The sequence below is a fragment of the Myotis myotis genome, unplaced genomic scaffold (assembly GCF_014108235.1).
Source record: "Myotis myotis isolate mMyoMyo1 unplaced genomic scaffold, mMyoMyo1.p scaffold_m19_p_2, whole genome shotgun sequence".
NCBI lineage: Eukaryota > Metazoa > Chordata > Mammalia > Chiroptera > Vespertilionidae > Myotis > Myotis myotis.
Genome location: NW_023416324.1, coordinates 114,177,309 through 114,198,891, shown reverse-complemented (window position 1 = coordinate 114,198,891; position 21,583 = coordinate 114,177,309). Strand labels below are relative to the sequence as shown.

Sequence of the window (21,583 nt, the reverse complement as noted above, 5' to 3'; positions counted from 1 at the left end):
CTAATAGGAGCAAATTACCACATACTTGAACAAAGTTAAAATAGTTACTATTTCTTTATAATAAATTTGATGTATAATTTACTTTACTTGTGCTTTTTGCACCAATTTATAAATACATTATATGCAACACACAACCGATTTGAACACCAACATTAACAATTAAATTCAAAATAGCAAATACTTACCATATAAAATAAACAGCAAATGCATTTTTTTTATGAAAACCAGAGCTTTCTGGACTGGAGGCCAAATTCTCTGGAAACCATGTCAAGTTTGAGCACTGTGGAATCTCATGTCAGCTGCGAGATTCTTTTTCTCAAGTTGGCATAAGATTCAGGAGAACCAAAACTGGACACAGTCATTTTTGCCAAATCTGGCAGTAAATAATTGGACAATTCCACCATGGTTTGTTGGGGCCTTTAGAATTTCCATGTCGTACCTTCACAGAGACTCTGGTCAACGACCTTGCTACTGAAAACAAATTTGAGTACAGCTACTTCCAGCAGGCTTCCACCTTCTTAGGGCATCATTCACAGAAGCCCTGGGTTAAGTTCTTGGTCTAAGAAGTTTAAGTACTAAGCAACAATCTGTTTCAGCACCTTTTGACCACAACAAAAGCAAAAAATAACCCTATATAAATAAGAACAAAGTTTATAAAGTGCTTATGAAGTTACAAATATTTCAAATTAGAGTGATGTGAATAAGTGTCCATTTCACCATCAAAGGTAAATGCAGAATTAATGGGTCACTTTTCTGTCAAGACCTGACATGACTTTCAAATCAGTAGTTTGGTCCGGCACAGTTTGAAAAGAAAAAAAAACTTCATTAATGAATATATAAATATATTATATTTACCATAATTCATTCTTTCTATGAGATTCAAAAAAAGCACCAATATAAAAAAGTCTGCTACCAAACTCTCTCTGGAGTAGGCCCGCATGATCCACATTTTTAAACCTATTTTAAAGCTGAAAGCAACAAGACAAAACCACGCCTCCTACTTTGCTTTTTGTTTAAACACCTTTGTACAAGTGTAGCATAAAACATAAAGAAACTTCAAAGAATTGAAATAACAAAGGGACATTTCTAAAGATGACTAATGCATTAAATTTGATTTCTGTTTTTCAGTGCAAACATAAAACTTCATGTCTTGTCCTCTTCCAGATTCAGAAGTGTGAAGGGTGTCCATAGGGAGTCACTCCTTGCTGTGGCTGGTTACCTAAGAAGAAAAAGAAATACAAATAAAATTGTAGATGCAAAAATATGCCACAGATAGATGCCACCCCTTTGTCACTTCTCAATAACAGCCTGACTGACTGGCCAGGAGCACAGTGCTGGCCAGGGGCCCCCGAGTGGCAGAGCATAAACACTGCAGCTGAATTCATTTCTCAGGGAGCCCAGCTCACCTGAGTCCCACACCTGCCAGCACAAGGTTCTGTCAGCACAAGGCTCAGACGAGGGTAATTGGTCTCTATCTCTGAACTGAGAAACAACTCAATACTAACTTACAAAAGGACTCTAAGTATCACTAAACATTGAAAGTGCTCAAAATTTTTATAAAAACACACCAATTGTTCTGCTTTAACATGGATATTATGAGATGAGAAAAGTAGCTTGAAAAATAGTAGGTACAAAGAAACAGGATGAGAATAGCCACTGCTCGCACAACTCTTGTGGGACTGTTCAATACAGAGGCCCATTCTCAAGGTGTGATAGAAAAGGAACCCTCTGGAGGGTGCAGTGGGCAGCTCAGCTTAGTTGTCGTTCAACCAAGGAGGCGGCAGAGTGTGCACCCGCCTTAGGAGAGACTTGGGAGCACTGCGGGCTCGGTTTCAGACCAAGCAATAAAGCGAGTCATAACCTTTTTCGGTGGAGGCTCTTGCCTTCAGTTTGTCAACCTGTGAAGCTCAGTAAAGCTCAGCGCAAGGAAACGGGGTAGGCCTGTGTGGTGATGCAGCGGCTCCGGGAAGAGCCGTCGGAGCTCTGCCCCAGCTTGTCCCTTGCTGTCAGCTGAAGAATGTTGGGCAGACAAGTCATGACCTTATCCTTTATCTGTTTTCTTGTCTATAACTGGAACAGTGACAATATCTAACCTCATGGGGTGGTTTAGGAATTAAGTGAATTGATACATGTGAAGTCACAGTGTGCCTGGGTCCAAGAAAGTGCTCCATAAAGGATGGCTGGTTGGGGGGGGCGAAGGCATAGATGGGATAAATGGTGATGGAAAAAATAATTTTTTTTTTAAAGCTGCATTTCATGAGCTCTGGGAAATTGGAAACAAGAGGAGATGTGCTCCCTAAATAGGTACTACTATATGAAAATCACCGGTACATATTTCTAAACATTGGAAAAAATCTAAAATACACACACATTGGTCTTGTCCTTAAAATTATGTTGTCTATTTAGCCATGTAAAAATATCACCACCAGAATTAACAGAGCAATGACATTTTAACCACATGTTTGTTGAGTAGACCACACCTATTAAGTGGCAACTGGAAAAGAGGATTGATTTACAAAATTTAACTGAAATTAAATGAGGCTATAAGAGGAAAATATTTTTAAAGGGGAAAAAAGGTCTTGGTTATGTCCTGGGAAGGACACCAGGTACAGGAGGGGTATCTCCCCTGCAGGGAATCAGCAGCCAGGCCGAAAAGCCAGATGAAACCAAGCTGCCCGCCCTCAGTCGGGAACCGGCCCCTTCCTCGCAGCACCCTACCCGTCGCAGGGGCAGGGCTGCTCAGGACAGGCTGCTCAACTCTGCACCCCAGAAGCACGTACCCTGGGACCAGGAGAACCTGCTCCTCTCCTCACTCCATGGATGAGAACCACATGATCCAGATAACGGCGGCAGAGCTGGCACCAGATTTAGGTCCCCTGGTTTCCAGGCCAATACTCTGCCCCAGAGGGCTGGCTCCCGTTGCTAACAAATTTCCTGTGCCTGCTGCCAACACAGGTTGATAGAGTCACGGAGCTCCCCGCTGGCGTCTGTCCACACGAGGGAGCTGAATGGGTGAGTGGTATGCACTCTAGAGGCAGCACCATTAAAAACATCAGCCCACACAGCAGGCGGGACCACCAGGAAGAACTGCAGTGCCTCACCGCCTGTGGTGGTACAGGTCTGATGTGTCTGAGTTGTTGTCAGGAAGGGTAGGATGGTGCAGTGGTGAAAACAGCCACTGCCCTGTGATCAGGATACAGGTCTAATGCTGGCTCCCCTGTGTCTATGACTTTGGGGAGGTCACCTAACCTCATCAGTACATGTGAGGACATCCACTGAGTTGCTCTCTAAACCTTGCAGCTTTATAAGAGGGCACCTGCAGCTCCACAGGGGTCCCCAAAAGAAAAGAAATATTTCCAGGTTCAGCTGAAAGCAGCAGGAAAACCTCTTCACTGAACTAAAAAAACAACAACACACACACACAAAAGATTGGGGTTTTTCTAGGAAAAGTAGCATTCAAACCAAAACAAATAAAAAAACCACCTTAACACCGTAGACCCGTGGTCAGCAAACAGGCTCGTGAGCCATATGCGGCTCTTTGGCCCCTTGAGTGTGGCTCTTCCTAAGCCTTAGGAGTACCCTAATTAAGTTAATAACAATGTACCTAGCTATATAGTTTAAGTTTAAAAAATTTGGCTCTCAAAACAAATTTCAATTGTACTGCTATTTGGCTCTGTTGACTAATGAGTTTGCCGACCACTGCTCTAGACTAAACAAATTTGAAGTGGTATCAAGGAAGACAGTGCAGTTTTTGAGGAGCCAGCCCTTGTGTTTTGCTTGTTTTCAGTTTCCCAGGAACCATCTGTCCTGGCAAGAGGGGTACTTACTGGAGAGCTGCTTCTGGAGCTGCCGCACCAGGGCAGCCGTCTGCTGCTGCTGCTGTGTCTGCTGCAAGCCTTGCCTGGGAAACTGCAATGTGACAGGAGAAAGAGGGCGTCAGCCCGGGTGCCCATCACAGACACAGAGACTGACTCCCAGGGTCAGATAGTCTTCAACTACTCCAGGACAAAGGTGCCAGGCCAGAGTGTGTTCCTTTATTTTCACCTACATCTTGGCCTCCATCTGGTGGCCATATGAAGTGCCCAATCCACTTAAAAGTCCTCTCCATGTGGTTATGTGGCATTTATTTGAAGAGTCCTGATGAAGGAGCCCATACTCCAGCAGTGACCCAGTGGCTCAAATGTCCTTCTTATCTCTCCCTTCATCAGCTGGCTTATTTTAGTGTCACCATATTAGAAAACATTTTCATTGGCAAAATGCAAGCTTTCGGTCGGGGGATCTGTTCAAGCACCATAGGCCCTGCCTGCCCTGCATGAACGGCAGGGATGTGCTGAGGCAGAGCAGGCCCTAGGTCCGGACTCTCACGACTGAGCCTCCTACTGGACGGAGGAGAAAGGTCCACTACTCTCACCGGTGGCTGGGCTGGGCTGGGGCACCAAGGACGCAAACTCTGAGGAGATGCTCACTGCCAGAGTTGTGCAAGTGCAGGCACAGATGAGGGCCCATGTGCCCTGGTTCTGTCCATTAAGTTGATACAAAAAATTGTGGTGGTTCTTCTAGGGAAAAAACACTGTCCGGTAGAAGTGAAATCACTTTAGACTAAAATCACTGGTAGTGCTGATTTACTTTTCCCTTAACCTTTAAATTTCAGACTGTTGAGATTTTCTTCCTTTTCATGCCTGCCTTCTCTCCCTCTCCCCCTTCCCTTCACTTGGCCTTTTACTACTGTGACAGAGGACATGTTCTACTGCAAGGCCATCTTGACATGTACACATCAGAATTGTGCAGGCGATTTCTCACTCACCCCCACAGGCCACGCCCCACCCCATGGGGCCTGTCACCAGCCTCCTGGATGGAGTGTGGCCAGGCTGGCCCCTTGCCTCTTACGTCTAGATAGGGAGGCGCAGTCCCTGGAGACTGCAGGGCAGGAGCAGGTATAGTTGGAAGGGAGCAGAGTCCAATTTTGTTTTTGCCAATTTCCTTCAGGACAAGTCTCTGCTGGTGGAACACATCTCTCTCTGGGAAGCCACAGCTCCTGCCAGCAGCCCTCTCCTTTTCTCTCCTTCTTGTGCCATGGCCACAGAGCCCGGGGGTGTACCTGCTTCTGGCCTGGGGCCCTTTGTCATGCCTGGTTTCCCTTAACCTACCCATACCTCTGTAAACAGTCTTTTTTAAAAAACTCAATTACCCAATATGAGTGAAACATATATTTCCTCCTCAGAGCTTGCTGCTGTGGCTAAAAATAGCCCAGGATTATATTTAAGGTTGCCCGATTTAGCAAATGAAAATATGGAACACCCAGCTAAATGTCAATTTCAGATAAACAACACTTTTATTTTTTATTTTTTTTAGTTCTAAGTATGTCCCAAGTACTGCATGGGGCACATATCGCATTTAGTGTATGCCCCATACAATATTTGGAACATAATTCTAGAGTTATTCATTGTTTACCTAAAGCTGAAATTAATTTATCTGGCAACCCTAATTACAGAGCATCACTGGGTTGATTCTGTTAAAGCTGAATATTTCACACAACAGCGGATCCACCTGTTTCTCTCACACTGGACTGTGAGTGACTTAAAGACTTGGGCTTGTCTGTTAATGTATCCCTAGTATCCAGCAGTGCCAGGCACACCGTAGGTGCTCAGAAAAAATGGACAGAATGACTAACTGTGAAGTCCCTTCAATTTCCAAACCTGCCTCATAACAAGAAAGGTGCACCTCCACCCATGTTACTATTTCCCCCAATACATGGAAGGAAAAGAGCAGCTTGCCACTTTCTCCCACTGCCCAAATCAAGAGGGGGAAAAGAAAACAAAAATCCATCTTTCAGTGATGCAAAAAACGTTCATAAAATATGAAGTAAGTTCTTTTCTATTCAGTGGTTTCTATGATTATTTGGAAATAGACCCTATTTCTTTAACCAAAGCTAATATGGTTCTATGTGTGAGGCAGTGTTCTAGATAGCACCTGTACACATGAGCCCAGCGAGCCCAGCTAACCCTGAAAGGATAATACCACCCTCAGTCTCTCACACAAACCCTGGGCATGTGTGTTATGAAATTCAGTGCACATATGATTTACTATGAAACATTCATAATACATAGACCAAGCAAGATCTAGGACAGTACTCCATAATCAAACATTTTAAATCTCTGCAGCAACACACACAAACAGTCATATCAGATAAAACAAATAAAAAGAGCTTCACATCCGAGGTCAGCTTTTATTACCAAATTAATCAGGTCAGGCTTAGCTGTTCAATGAGTTATAAATAAAATTTCCATTCTCACAGGTGTCTGAATTTTGGGAATGAATATAAGAAATTGTGAAGCTTTTTTTTTTTAAAGATGGAAGAAGTGGAGGCTTTGAGGGGTGAAGTCAGTCCATGATCCTGTAAATTTTGGGGCTGGAATTCAGACTCGTCTTTCTGAGTCCAGAGCTCATGATCCTAACCACAATCTAGTGCTGTCCTTAATTGGAATATTAGCTTCCAAATATTAATTTATTTGAATATAATCACAGATTCTAAATGGTCGGCTGCAAAGATGTCTAATCTTATTAGCTGATTAAGGTACACAACACATAAATATCTAACATCTGTTCATTCAACAAACACTTAGCTGCCTTCTCTACGTTCATTTAAAGTCTGCTTCAAGTAGAGTATTTCTTAGAATGAAACACTGTAATGATCTCCTCAGATTTTTTATTTTGAGCCAAGGCAGTAACTAGGTCCCTGAGAAGCTAGTGTTTGTGCACAAGTACCCAGGAACACATGCAAGTGCATATGTATGCTGGAGAATGGTGGGTGGCCCACTGGGTGACCTTAAGAGATAATATCCCTGGGGGGACCCCAAGACTCTGTTCGGATGTCTACAAGGTCAAAACCATTTTCATAATACTAAGAAATTATTTGTTTTTTCACTCATTTTTTCATGAGTGTACTATGCAGTTTTCCAGAGAATAATGTGTGATACTGCAACAAAATGAATGCCTTTTTAACCCAGACATTGAAGTTTTCAAAACTGTAAAACAGTGTCATTCTCATTAATTTTTAGTTTGAAATATACACCCATTTTTCATTAAAAATGTTATTTCTTTTCATATGTAATTTTATTTTAGAATTATGAAATATTTTTAATATTTGTTTTAATTTCTAGTAAAGTAAATACTGATAGACACAAAAGCTTTTGCATGTGAAGGGCCACAGCTTTTGCTTGTGACGGGTTCAGAGGCCAAGAGCACTGAGAGCAGCAGGGGAAATCCACGGGATGATCTAGCATCTCCAGTACTCTCAGCTATAGTGCTTCACTACATTCCTCTCAAGGCCACCTGGCACTAAATGCAACTGGCTTTAACTTGTATCTGTACATGAGCATGCAAGAGATTGCATGTGCAATTTTCTTGGGAAAAGAAAGAGTGCCACCAACTCCCCACAGAAATCCCATTACTGAGCATTTCAAATCAAGTCACTGAATGTCTCCTGCAAAGGCTGAGCCCTGCACATGGCAGAGGAGCATAAAACCAACAGGGGAAGTTTAAGGAGTCACCCTCTTGGACTCCTCCCCAGACTTCCTGAATTAGAATTTCGGGGGCTGAAAATCTGTATTTTGTAAATGGTCCCTCTGGTGATCTGATGCTTGGCTAGATTTTGGAGTCATCCTTGTGGTGAGAGTTGGAACTTTAAATTGACCAAAATAGGTCAGAAAACAGGTCAACTGAGGTCCAACAACTGCCATCTGTGTATGTTTAATCTTCCTGCTGCAATGTAATGAACAAACAGGGAAAGGTCTCTCTGAACTCCATCCATGCAGGAGCTGATGATGGTTTCTCCCACCTGTCCCTTTGCAGATGTTAATCCTCCCAGAACATCTTCCCTTTCATCCTGTCCTGCACCCTCAAAAAGGCCCCAGCCTTGAACAACAGGCTCCAGTTGCCAGCCACGCCTCCAGGCATCTGCAGAGTGAATCAGTGCTCTTGTGCCTGGGCACTGTGATGCCCTTATTAGCAACAAGGCAGCTACCTCCTCTCCGCCCTCACACTTTGAGGAGGGGTGGGAGCTGTGCTATGTTCCCACTGCAACCACAGACAGAGCCCAGGCTTGATGATCTCCGTCAAGTGGAACAGGTCAGCAAAGCATAGTCACTCTCCAGTAAACACATTCTCTGCTGAACTAAAAAGAATATATTAAGAAGTATTTTGGCCTGACTGAGTGGCTCAGTTGGTTGGAGTGTACTCCCATACACCAAAAGGTTGTGGGTTTGATCCCAGTCAAGTCACATGTGGGAGGCAACCCATCAGTTCCTCACATTGATGATGTTGTTTTTTTTTTCTCTCTCTCTCATTCTCTCCCTCTCTCTAAAAATCAAGTAAAAAAAAAAGTGCCCTGTTTTGTAATTTGACTGTGGAAAGTATCTGTTGGGATTGGCTCCAATCAAGAACTACACATTTTCTACTAACTTATTTAATGATGTAAGTGTCAAAAGAACCACAATTCACTGACTCACTTATTCTCATCCCTAACTGTTAACATTTGTAATAAATAAACTTGTACTATTGAGAAAAAAAGATTTTGACACCTCACATATGCAAGTAGAGAATCGATAGTGTCAGTTTCAAAGATGATTTTTGTATTTAAAGTTTCTGGCTTAAATATCTAATGGTGCAGATTTTGAACTTTATAAGAACAAATTTGGTTAAAAAAGTAAGAACTTGCTCTAGTTTTGTGACCTTGTGTACTTTTTAAATAAAATTAAGAAAGTAGTTTTCTGCAATAAATAAATAAATAAATAAATAAATAAATTAATTAATTAATTAATTAAATTAAAATAAAGCAAAAAAAAAATCACCAAAAACATATCCTTGGGTGAGGACTGAAAAAAAGTTTTTTTTGATGTATATTCTGCCTGATCCCTAAATGTCTATTTTGACAACACACATTTATTCAAGATTATTAAATTTTTGCTCAACCATTACTAAAGGAAGTGCGTCATTAACTAATAATTTCTATTTAATTGGATCTTTGTGGCAAACCAACTTTCTTGGGGCTGTCCAGGCAGCAGAAGCAGACCCCGACTGGTCACCTAGTGGCAGGACTGCTGCGGTTAGCGATGCACCTGCCTCACAGCGGGTTTGTCACCTTGCCCTCCGAACTGTGTTCTTCTTTACTTATGGATACTCCATGGAGTTTCTTCATTCATGGCTAAGACACTCAACAAATCATTTGACAATGCTCATCCAGATCCAAGCACTTCTCTGGGTCCAGGGACACAAACGTGGGTAAAGCACTGTCCCTGACTCCTGGCCACTAAGGTTCTTGCTCTAGCAACAACCTGTGAGCACATTATTGGTAAGCAGAAGCACAAAGCACCAAGGCAACCTTTATTTCCAACCTGTTCTGCCACTTGACAGTCCATAGACAGTCTGCAGGTCCTCGGATGAATGGAGCGCAGCCCTTCACGGGCACCAGACCCCACAGAGACCCCAGCCCTGCACAGGCTCCTCCGCCCAGCCAGGCGCCTCTGCGGGCACCCTGGGCAGAAGCCAGCGGCCTGGAGTTTACAGTGTTTAGTACGCATTTATCTGCAAAATAACTAGCAACCTGCATGCAGTCATTTTTTAAATCTGCACACCATCAGTTCTTTAGTAAAAAGGAAATATATCAAATTTATCTGTCCTTTTAATAAAAATCTCTAGGATATCGTCCCCAACTTCTTTCTATAAATATTATACCTCCTTTTCCTTCATAATGAAAAGAAAAATCCAAATCAAGCAAAGAAAGGCAACATGGTTCACTAACTTTCTCTGGACCTGATATTTTTCATTTGAAAAGGAGAATAATATTATCTAAATTCTGAAAAATTTCTCAATTTCTCTAAATGGAACATATTTTTTTTGAGGAAGGCTATATGACAATTTCACACATGATCTTTGACTAAAAGTTAATGCAATTGTTTAAGTAACTATTATGCATATCTTTAAAAGGCATAAATTCAGTATAATAAGATAACAACACAAGGATGAGTCAATTTAAAAAGCCACATTATTAAAGTTTTCTGTTAGCATATTTTCCAGGTCACACACCTAGGACACCTGCGTTTAAGATGAAAAGAAATGACACAGCAGGATGGGCTAAACATTATTTTCTTTAAAGCTGGAAGTAACTTTAAATCATGGCCTGTTAACATCTGACTAAAGTTAATTTAATCACAACAACTCATAAGCTTTAAAAGTATCTTTCAAGTTAAGAACTGTAATTAGGCCCAAACTAGAGGCCACGTTTAATATTCCAGCAAAGGCACCCTGTCTCTTTCCTGATGCTCTTCTTCCACAGAAAAGTGATTACAGAAGAAATGACAGACAACTTTGGATTCCCTAGACTTAATCTGTGAGCACCAGCTTTTCTTCCAGAAAAGCTTTTCACAGAAAAGCTTGATTTGCTGATGACACTTCTTGAAAAAGTGCCCATTCTGTTCTGTTGGTTTTGACTCCTAGGTGCACTTTTTTACAGCAGAGGTGGACCTGCCTAGATGGGTGCTGCTGCTACCATTCATTATCCTACCCATTCCAGCTGCTCTTGGTCACTAGGAGAGCAGACCAACAAGGGGACAGTCAACAGCAGTGAACAATGGTGCCTTTCCACACTCACTGCGCCCACTCTCCCCATCAGGCGTCCCAAACTTATATGCCTCTTCACCTGTTATGGATTGAATTGCCACCTCCCCCAAAGACAGGGTAGTGTCCTAATGCTCAGAACCTCACAATGCAACCTTATTTGGAGAAAGGATCTTTACAGAGGTAATCAAGTTAAAATGAGGTCTTGAGGGTGAGATCGGATCCAATATGACTGGGGTCCTTATGAAAAAGAGAAATTTCAAAACAAACACATTTATAGTGAACACCCCATGAGAAGATAAAGGCAGGGATTGGAGTACTGTTTCTATAAAACAAGGAATGTCCAGCATTGTCAGCAGATCACCAGGAGCGAGGGGAGAGGCTCAGGACCGATTCTCTCTCACAGCCCTCAAAGGAGCCAACCCTGCCAACACCTTAATCTTGGACTTCTAGCCTCCAGAACCTGGAGAAAATGCATTTCTGGGCTTAAGCCACCCCGTGTGTGGTACTTGGTTACAGCACCCTTAGCAAACTCATCCACTCTTTCAGCTCTTCTACTGCTCTCCACTGATATGCTGTTCTAAGCATCTGGTGGCAGAGGATGTACCGGGCTCTTCGCTAGTGCGCTCCAGAACCTGTGGCACAGTGCTGGCTCCACTGTATGTACTGAATAAGCGCGTGTTGAATTAGATTGTGAATGTCACCAGGTAGTGGTGAGGCAAGTCGTGGGAATGGAGGTGGCTGTGTGTCCCCCACCACTTCTCGCCTGAGACAGCATGACTCAGAACCCCAAATGCACCAGAGCTGGCTTCTCTTTAAAGGCCTGCTCACTGCTCCGTTTCCATCAAGGAAAGAAACAGAGAATAAAGAGCACTGACTGGCCAGGAGTGAGAATCAGATATGCTGAGGATGTTCATAATAATAATAAACATATTTAGAAGGTATATAATAAATCTTAGTGGAACTAATAAGGATCGAGTCTACAACTCAGGCATGTGCACTGAACAGGAATTGAATCGTGACTTCCTGGTTCATAGGCTGATGCTCAACCATTGAGCTACACCAGCCAGGCTAGAAGTACTATTTCTTTTTTTTAAAATATATTTTATTGATTTTTTACAGAGAAGAAGGGAGAGAGATAGAGAGTTAGAAACATCGATGAGAGAGAAACATCGATCAGCTGCCTCCTGCACATCTCCTACTGGAGATGTGCCCGCAACCCAGGTACATGCCCTTGACCGGAATCGAACCTGGGACCTCTTAGTCCGCAAGCTGACGCTCTATCCACTGAGCCAAACCGGTTTCGGCTAGAAGTACTATTTTTGAAATTGGAAGCAATCTAAATATTTGACTGTAGGTGGGGTGATTACGCAAATACTAGCAGAGCAATACAAAAAAAAAAAAAAAAAAAAAAAAAAAAAAAAAGAACCTACTGTGGAGTTCACTATCCATTAAGATTGCTGTAATGGGATTCTGTGTTTCTCTGGAATTACTTTCCTATGAACACAATGAGGGGAAATCTTGTGCTGTGTTCTAATAACCCGGCTCAATCCCTGGGATAGAAACATTTTAAGCCAGTGAGTGAAATACTACCTAATACACTAAAAAACTTCAATACTGTCTTAGAAGTCAAAATTGCATAAGTTTAACATATATTCTTCACACAAAATATATTCATTAAGTATTTATGAAACTATTAGATGAGTAAGAATATTAAATTCCCTTATATTCAATACTAGTAGCCCAGTGCACAAAAATTTGTGCACTCAGGGGTGAGGGTGAGGGGTGGGGCCAGACCCCTCAGCCCGACCTGTACCCTCTGTCATGTTCCTGGACCCCAGCCACTCCTGGCCTAGGCACAGGCCTACAGGCTTGAGGTGGCCTGGCTCCCAAGGCCCCATTTTATCAAGAGAACAAAGTCGGCATTAGTTACAGCCCTCAACGAATTCAGTACACTGCATCTGTGCATACAACTGCCTCGTTCATGTGCCTGCTTCGCACTACTGAATTACTAACATCTTGAGGACATAGCTCTGTCTTATCCTGCTTCACCTTCAGTGCCTGGCCTGGTGCCAGGGACCTGAGAGGGTTTGTTGAGCTAGTGAATGAGTCAATGAATGAGCGAGTGAATGAGTGAATGAATGAGCAAGTAAGTGAATGAGCAAGCAGCTACCTGTCGGGATAGTTCCACTCCACTCTGGGCTGCCTGATGCAAACCCTGGGCAGTTCCCGCCCTGCTCCCAGCAGCCCCACTCCCCTCTCCCAGCTGCATAGTATGCGCAGGGCAAAGGCGGCCCAGGTGTGCGTGTTGGCAGATCGGTGCATTAGCACCTGCCAACCCGGGATCTGCACGGGAAGGCCGTTTGTGGGTGTAGCTGGTGTATGATTGGTGCATTAGCACCTGCCAACTCAGGATCCCCACAGGAAGGCCGTTTATGGCCCACTGGTGGATCAGTGCATTAGCACCTGCCAACCCGGGATCCCCGTGGGAAGGCCGTTTGTGGGCGTGGCCAGTGGCTGATAGGTGCATTAGCACTTGCCAGCCAGGGATCCCCATTGGAAGGCCGTTTGTGGGTGCAGCCGGTGTCTGATTGGTGCATTAGCACCTGCCAAGCCGGGATCCCAGGGGAAGGCCGTTTGTGGGCGTGGCCAGTGGCTGATAGGTGCATTAGCACTTGCCAGCCAGGGATCCCCACAGGAAGGCTGTTTGTGGACGCAGCCTGATCGGTTCATTAGCACCTGCCAACCCGGGATCCCCGCGGGAGGGCCATTTGTGGGCTAAGCCGGTGGCTGATTGGTGCATTAGGACCTTCCAGCCACGCATCCCTGCGAGAGGGCTGTTTGTGGGCGTGTCCGGTGGCGGATCGCTGTGGTCCCGCGGCCAGCCCTGGGTCGGGTCCCATATGGGCTGCCTGCTGCCCCGATCGCAGATAGCAGGCCCAGATGGCAGGGGGGCAGGTGGGATGGCGCTGTCCCACCCTGCCTGTAGTATGCAAATTAGCCACCGGCTTTGTTGGCGGTTAACCGCCATCTTGGTTGGCAGTTAATTTGCACATCACCCTGATTAGCCAATGGGAAGCATGTCGGAGGAACGGTTAATTACCATGTTTGTCTATTATTAGATAGGATGCTTTAATCCTAGTGTAAAAGGGAGATCATCTCCTCTCATTCTCCATAAGCTCATCCTCTGCTTCAAATTATAATTAAGAAGTGTAAAGACAAATCTCCCACATCCCTATAGATTTAATTTTGTGATAGAATCAGATGTTTATTTTTTTACTCTATCCAAAATAACTATCATATTTCAGGTACTTGATATTAATATTCATACATGTTTATTAATATTCATATGTAGCATGAGTCTCTAAGGATTTATACCCTTAATATCTTATATATTTCCCACATACTGTATTACATTATAAGCCAAGTAAACTAATAATCAGTGGATAAAAGGCCAGAGAAAAACTAATGAATATACTCTTAATATTTGCTTAACTGTAGATGTCAACCCAATTAAAATTTTTTTATAAAATGACTATTTTATAAGGACATGTACCTATACATTAAAGCAAACATTTTTGAAAAGGAGAACTCTGAGGATGGCAGTTAAACATATGTGTGACTAAATAGACAAATTTTAAATACATAAAAGTACATAGATTAAATGTACTTGTATGTGTAAATTTTACTTGTGAGACATATATATGTGCTTATTTAATATGTAAGATAAATCAAGGTTAAAAAAAGTTAAAAATGTACAATATCATACTGTTATATACTTAAAATCAGTCCTATATTTAATGTTTGTCTCTTGTTAAAGTAGGTATTATTTAACCATAGCCTATTAGCAATGGCTAGCCAAAAATAGTTGTAATTCTCAGATTAATGGGTTCCTTATAATTGTTAGTCACGTGCTCATATATGAATTTGCATTAATCTCTGAAAAGGTATAATTCTGTTATATTCATTTCCCCCTGTTCTTTTCATAATCTGTGCTGCTAACATGAACATTACATGTTTTAAATTAGAAAGAAAAAAAAAGGCTAAGGATTTGCCAGGTTAACATTAAATATTCCAAATTTGTCAACCTGACAAAATTTGTATTTCTTGGCTTTCTGTCAAAATACCACCAGAACCCTGGCAGGATAGCTCAGTTGGTTGGTGTGTCATCCTGATATGCCAAGGTTGCCAGTTTCATCCCCAGTCAGGGCACAGAGAAACATCAATGATGACAGAGAATTATCCATTGGCTGCTTCCTGCACACCCCCTACTGGGGACCGGCCTGCAACCTGGGCATGTGCCCTTGCCTGGAATCGAACCAGGACCTTTCAGTCCATGGGCTGAAGCTCTATCCACTGAGCCAAACCAGCCAAGGCAATAAATAAATTTTTTAAAAAAATACCACCAAATTTTTTTGTTGCATTCAAAAAGAAAAGATAAGGGTTACTTTAAGCTTTTTTACTGCCTCATATAGTAATACTAGTGGCCTGGTGCATGAATTCATGCACACTGAAAGGAAATTAATTAGAAGAAATATTTTAATATTGCTATTTGTCCTTTCTCTATAATAGAAGTGTCAACCGAATTCATGATCAACAATGACAGATCGAAACATACACGTGCAATTGGTGCCAGCGAGAGCTTTATATGTATCACGCATGTGCTAGTCAACTTAGCCTTTTATATATATAGAATAAACTTGCTTAATTAAACCTGCTTTCTGAGGTAGCTAACATTTTTCCAGCCCAGTGAAGCACCCCAACTTCTCTTTCAGGTAATTGTTAGCAACACAGCAGTAAATATCAACATGAAGCAGATTATTATTGTAGATCATGCAGGGAGATCAAAGGTAAAATATTTAACTGCAGCAGTGTTTGACTATTTTCTGTGCAGTAAGAAAACCTAAAGTCATTTTCAAGGTCCACCATTTCTTACTTCTTTTCAGTTGGGTCAAGTTTCTAAACTTTCTAAATCTCCATTTGCCAGCTAATGAAAAGAAAATAGGATTCCACAAAGTCTCCTATCTATATATTCCAGGACTTCTGTGAGGATCAAATGAGATGAGGCACGGGAAAACTCTTCACAGACATTTGGTTAAAATGTGAAATGTTTGCACCTGGCTATAAAGCAAGTCATATTCCTGGGCTGAAGAAACCGCAAGGAGGCTAGTCGTTGCTAGGGAGAAGAGGGCGGACGCTGCTACATGACGTCATTACGTGGCGCCCACAGCCACCATTTCCAGGCTGGGCTGGGCCTTGGGCTGCATTTTGCGCCATGGGGTCTCAGCAGCATTGGCTACAATTTGGTGGGCTTTCGCTCCAGGGGGGTGGTGGGGCCTGTCTCCCACTTGGGGGGAGCTGAGTATTGCGTTGTTGGCACCAGGTCTGCGGTGCCATTTCTCTGTCCACGTCATGGCAGCTCCTGCGTTGAGCGTCTGCCCCCTGGTGGTCGGTGCACATCATAGTGACTGGTCAGACGGTTGGACACTTAGCATATTAGCCTTTTATATATATACTAGAGGCCCGGTGCACAAAAATTTGTGCACTCGGGGGGAGGGGGGCTCCTCAGCCAGGCCTGTGCCCTCTCGCAGTCTGGGACCCCTCCGGAGATAACGATCTGCTGGCTTAGGCCTGCTCCTGGGTGGCAGAGGGCAGGCCCATTCCCTAGGTGCAGCCCCTGGTCGGGCTCAGAGCAGGGCCGATTGGGGAGTTGGGGCACCGCCCCCTGTCATGCACAGAGCAAGGCGATCGGGAGGTTATGATTCCACCCTCAGTCATGCTCAGGGTAGGGCCGATTGGGGGGTTGTGGCTCCACCCCGTCATGCACAGAGCAGGGCCAATCAGGGGGTTGGGGCATTTCCCCCTGTACTCACAGAGCAGGGCCCATCGGGGAGGTTGGGGCTCTGTACCCTGTCACGCACAGAGCAGGGCCAATCAATGGGTTGGGGCGCAGTCCCCTGTCATGCACAGAGCAGGGCCGATCAGGGGGTTGGGGTGCCGTCCTCTATCACCCACAGAGTAGGGCCGATCAGGGGGTTGGGGTGCCGCCACTCTCACACTCAGGGCAGGGCCGATGGGGAGGTTATGGCTCTACCCCTTCACACACAGAGCAGGGCCCATGGGGGTGGGGGTTGGGGCGCCACACCCTGTCACACACAGAGCCGCAGGGCGATCAGGGGGTTTGGGTGCTGCCCCCTGTCACGCTGATCCCGGTGCCAGGAGGCCTCGCAGCTCCGCTGATCCCGGTGCTGGGAGGCATATTACCCTTTTACTATATAGGGTAGAGGCCTGGTGCATGGGTGGGTGCCGGCTGGTTTGCCCTGAAGGGTGTCCTGGATCAGGGTGGGGGTCCCCACTGAGGTGCCTGGCCAGCCTGGGTGAGGGGATGATGGCTGTTTGCAGCTGGTCACACATCCTTCAGGGTGGGGGTCCCCACTGGGGTGCCTGGCCAGTCTGGGTGAGGATCTGAGGGCTGTTTTCAGGCTGGGGGTGACTGAAGCTCCCAACCGCTCCTTTTTTTCTTTTTTATTCTGGGCCAGCTTTAGCTTTGAGGCTTGGCTCCAGCTCTTAGGCCTCCGCTGCTGAAAGTAGGTTTCTGGCCTTTGCTTACAATGTTGCGATCCTGCTGGCTGAAGCCCGGCAGGTTTCTGGGGTTTTGTTTAGCTTCTATGTTTGTTACATAGTTGCTTGCAGCTCAGAGGCCTGCAGTGGCAGGCGGGGAACATTGGAGTCCTCGGTCACTGAAGCAAGCAAGCCTCATGTTAGTTTCAAGTTGCCTGGCCGCCGGCCACCGGCCGCCATCTTGGCTGACAGTTAATTTGCATATTGCCCTGATTACCCAATGGGAAGGGTAGCGGTCGTACGCCAATTACCATGTTTCTCTTTTATTAGATAGGATAGATACCTAGGGAAGTTAATTTAATTGCCAAATTTAGTCTAATTGAAGCCATCTACAACTCCAGAATACTGGATCAAGTTGAAGAAAGAATTTAAGGTATTTTTAGTAATTGCCCATTTTAAATTCAAGGAGTCAAATACTAGGCTTCTTATTTATTTATTTATTTATTTATTTATTTATTTATTTATTTTGTTAATCCTCACCCAAGAATATTTTTCCATTGATTTATAGGAAGATTGGAAGAGAGAGGGAAAGATAGAGAGAAGCATTGATGTGAGAGAAACACATCGATTGGTTGCCTCCTACATGAGCCCTAGCCAGGGCCTGGGCCGGGTAGGAGCCTGCAACCAAGGTATGGGCCTTTGACCGGTATTGAACCTGGGACCCTTTGGTCCTCAGGCCGATGCTCTCTCTGTTGAGCCAAACCGGCTAAGTCTAGGCTTCAAATGAGAAACACAGTTTAGGGATCAATAGATAGACAAATTTCGAAGGAAAGCTCTTCCTTAAAATAGAATATCATATGTTAATCACAGAAAAAATAGAATTAGCAAATCATCATTTTTTCTCTGCCCATGTGAAAAATATTTAGGCAAGAATACTTTAATTTATGCTGACACTAGTATATAAAGTCTAATGAGTAAAAGAAAATTAGATTATATAAAATATCCCCATAAATTATTTTTTAATTTCAAAAGGAAAATAACTTTCTAATTAAGAAATCTATTGGATCACCTAAACGAAGAGATGAGAGTAATATCACCAATAATGTTATCCTAATGTGATGTACAGAGAAAGACACAATATCCCCTCTGTGATATTCCTACCAAAAACGTATAATCTGAATCTAATCATGAAACATCAGACAAATCAAATCGAGTAATATTCTACAAAATCCTAGGAACCTCAAAAAGAAATTTCAATGTAATGCATGAAGACCAAAATAAAACAAACAAAAACCCCTGCACATTTGCAAGATGAAAGGTGAGTAACAGAGTGATCCTAGACCAAGAAAAAAACCTGAAACAAGGACATAAATGGTATTATTGGTGCAACTGGCACAATTTGCAAAAGATGTATAGATTGTATTCCATGAATGTTGTCAATTTCCTGGTTTTAGTTGTATCAAGTTTTTTTGTAGGAGAATATCCTTGTTGTTAAAACAACACACACAAGTATTTGGAGTAAAGGGGCATGAACCTCCAACTTACTGAAGTGTACAAATTAGGAAAAAAATGTGGGTGTGTGCTTAGAGAATAATAAAACAAATGTGGCAAGAGAACCAAGATGGTGGCATAGGTAAACGCCAGTACTTGCTGCCTCCCACAACCACATCAAAATTACAACTAAAATACAAAACAGCTATCACCCAGAACTGCGGAAAAGCTGGCTGAGTAGAAGTACTACAACTAGAGAGGTAAAGAAGAAAGTGCACTGAGACTGGTAGGAGGTGCGGAGGCGCGGAACAGACTGGTCTAGCACCCGGGTGAGCCGCTTTTTAATCAGGAGATCGCCTTTGTGGAGGCTGCCTGGAGGAGCGAGGGGTCCCAGCCCCACTCCAGACCCCCAGCCCAGGGTCCCAGAGCTGGGGAAAGAAGTCCCTACTGGCAGTAAGAACTACGGGCTGTAAAAACCAGTGCAGACTGGGGCTGAGTGACACACAGGCTGCTGGAGACCTAGCTGTTCCTCTTAAAAGGCCTGCATCATGAACTGAATTTACAAGCTCCCACTTCCTCTGAGCTCCAGTGCCAGGCGAGGCTTCTGGGGGACCCAGACACATAGGGGGAGAAACTGGACTGTCTGGCATCGGGGCAGGAACTCTGGGGTGGCTTTCTTTCAGACAGAGGTGCTCGCAGCAGTCATTGTTCCCATTCTGGGACCTCCTCTGTGCAGGGCTGAATGGCAGCCATTTCTGTTTGCTCCACCCTGGTGATTCCCTGAGACCCCACCCCACCCAATTTACAACCCCACCCAAGCTTTTTTTTCCCTTTTGAGGTGGATGGACTTCTCTTCTACCACAAGCAGACCCACTATAGCCCTGGAAGCACTCCTCTGGTGGGCTGGCTACGCCCGTACATGGTGTCAGATATTCTTGGTGTGGCTGTGCCAGCTGGGGGCCCACTGACCACCAAGCCAGAGTATGCTTGGCACCAGCTCCAGCAGATTATTGAGCACAAGAGGAGCCAGAAGGAGGGCATGAAAGAGAAACCTACACATAAGGCCTTTGACAATGGGCACTATGAGCTGGAGCATCTGTCCACCCCTGAGCTGAAGAGTGATCCCCACAGCTTGGACCAACTTGGGAGTCGCATGGAAAACTAAAGAGAGCAGCCTCCTTTGGGTGTCACAGGAAGGTGCTTGGTTTCAGAACAAAGGTTGGGGAGGAGGACAGTGACGACAATAGGTGACTTCATTTTAGGGTGGACTTTCCAAAGCAACTCCAGCTGGAAACAGCTTAACTCCTGTAAAAAGTGTATCCCAGATCCACAATGTAAATATATGTGATTCTTAAAAAAGAAAAAAAAAAGTGCTTTTGCACATGAATTGTCTGTCCTTTCTCAGGTGAAAACTCTGTCAAACAAGCTGCAACTGGGTCACGGAGCTGCAAACCTATCAATAAAAGGCCCAGAAAAACCAGCACCAGCACCAGCCTGCCTTTCTTCACAGTTGGGCCTCATCTGGGCACTTCCAAACCCAATACAAAGAGGAAGTATCTGCCTATTCTTCCTGGTGGCCCAAGACAGTGGCTGACTTTGCACCTCCCTGGAGACTCAAGAGCCAGTGTACCAGTGGTCAGTGTGAGACCATACCAGATTACAGCTTTTCACATCCCTAAGCGACACACTCAAGGGGCAGACTCAGTGAGCACCAAAGCCCCACTGAAGCAAGTCCTGCTCCATAAGAATGTCTCTTGCACAGCAGTTCTCCCACTGTAGTCGCAGCTGGTCCCCACAGCCAATTGGCCTGGAGGTCAATTCCTCCCAGTGACACCAACAGCAATCAAGGCTCAACTACAACAAAACTGTGCATACAGCCCATAAAGGGGTGCACCAAGGTGTCCACCTCAGGTTATTGGGGAGGCTGAGCCACTGGGCCCTATAGGACACCTACTACACAAGGCCACTCTATCAACTCAAGGAGACTTAACAGCTACCCAATACATAGAAACAAACACAGGAACGCAGCTAAAATGTGGAGACAAAGACATGTCACAAATGAAAGAAATGGAAGAAAGCAAACTACTGATATAGAATTCAAAACCACGGTTATAAGGTTACTCAGGAATCTTCTAGAAACCTCCGAGGAACTTAGTGAGACTTTCAAAAATCTTAGTGAGAATGCCAAAAAAAGGGGAAAAGGACCAGTCAGAAATTAAGCATACACTGAGTGAAATAAAGAATAACATAAAGGGATTCAACAGTAGATTAGAGGATCTTGAGAATCAAATCAATGATTTGAAATATGAGGAAGCAAAAAACACCCAACCAGAAGAGCAAAAATAAAAAATAAAAAATATGAAGATAGTGTAAGGAGTCTCTGAGACAACTTCAAGCATACCAACATCCGAATTAACAGGGATGCCAGAAGAAGAGAGAGAGCAAGATACTGAAAACCTATTTGAAGAAATAATGACAGAAAACCTCCCCTACCCAGTGAAAGAAATAGACTTACAAGTCCAGGAAACACAGAGAACCCCAAACAAGAGAAATCCAAAGAGGACTACACCAAGACACATCATAATTAAAATGCAAAGGGAAAAATACAAAAAGAGAACCTTAAAAGCAGCAAGAGAAGGACAGTTAGTTACCTACAAGGGAGTGCCCATACAACTGTCAGCTGATTTCTCAACAGAAACTTTGCAGGCCAGAAGGGAGTGGCAAGAAATATTCAAAGTGATGAATGCCAAGAACCTACAACCAAGATTACTTTACCCAGCAAAGCTGTCATTTAGAATTGAAGGTCAGATAAAGAGCTTCACAGACAAGAAAAAGCTACAGGAGTTCACCACCACTAAACCAGTATTATATGAAATACTGAGGGTATTCATTATGAAGAGGAAGAAGAAGAAAAAGG

General features: G+C 43.9%; 1 protein-coding gene across 1 annotated transcript in view; it reads right to left on the bottom strand.

Annotated features, from left to right (window-relative positions):
- MED12L (mediator complex subunit 12L) overlaps positions 1 to 21,583 on the bottom strand; it is a 423,259-nt gene that overhangs the window by 2,441 nt on the left and 399,235 nt on the right. Inside the window, exons 46-47 of the mRNA XM_036350497.1 lie at positions 3,828 to 3,909; positions 186 to 1,219 (exon numbers count right to left, since the gene is read on the bottom strand). Coding sequence (XP_036206390.1) covers positions 1,167 to 1,219; positions 3,828 to 3,909 — 135 coding nt within the window. The 3' untranslated portion in view covers positions 186 to 1,166. The remainder of the gene's footprint in view (positions 1 to 185; positions 1,220 to 3,827; positions 3,910 to 21,583) is intronic.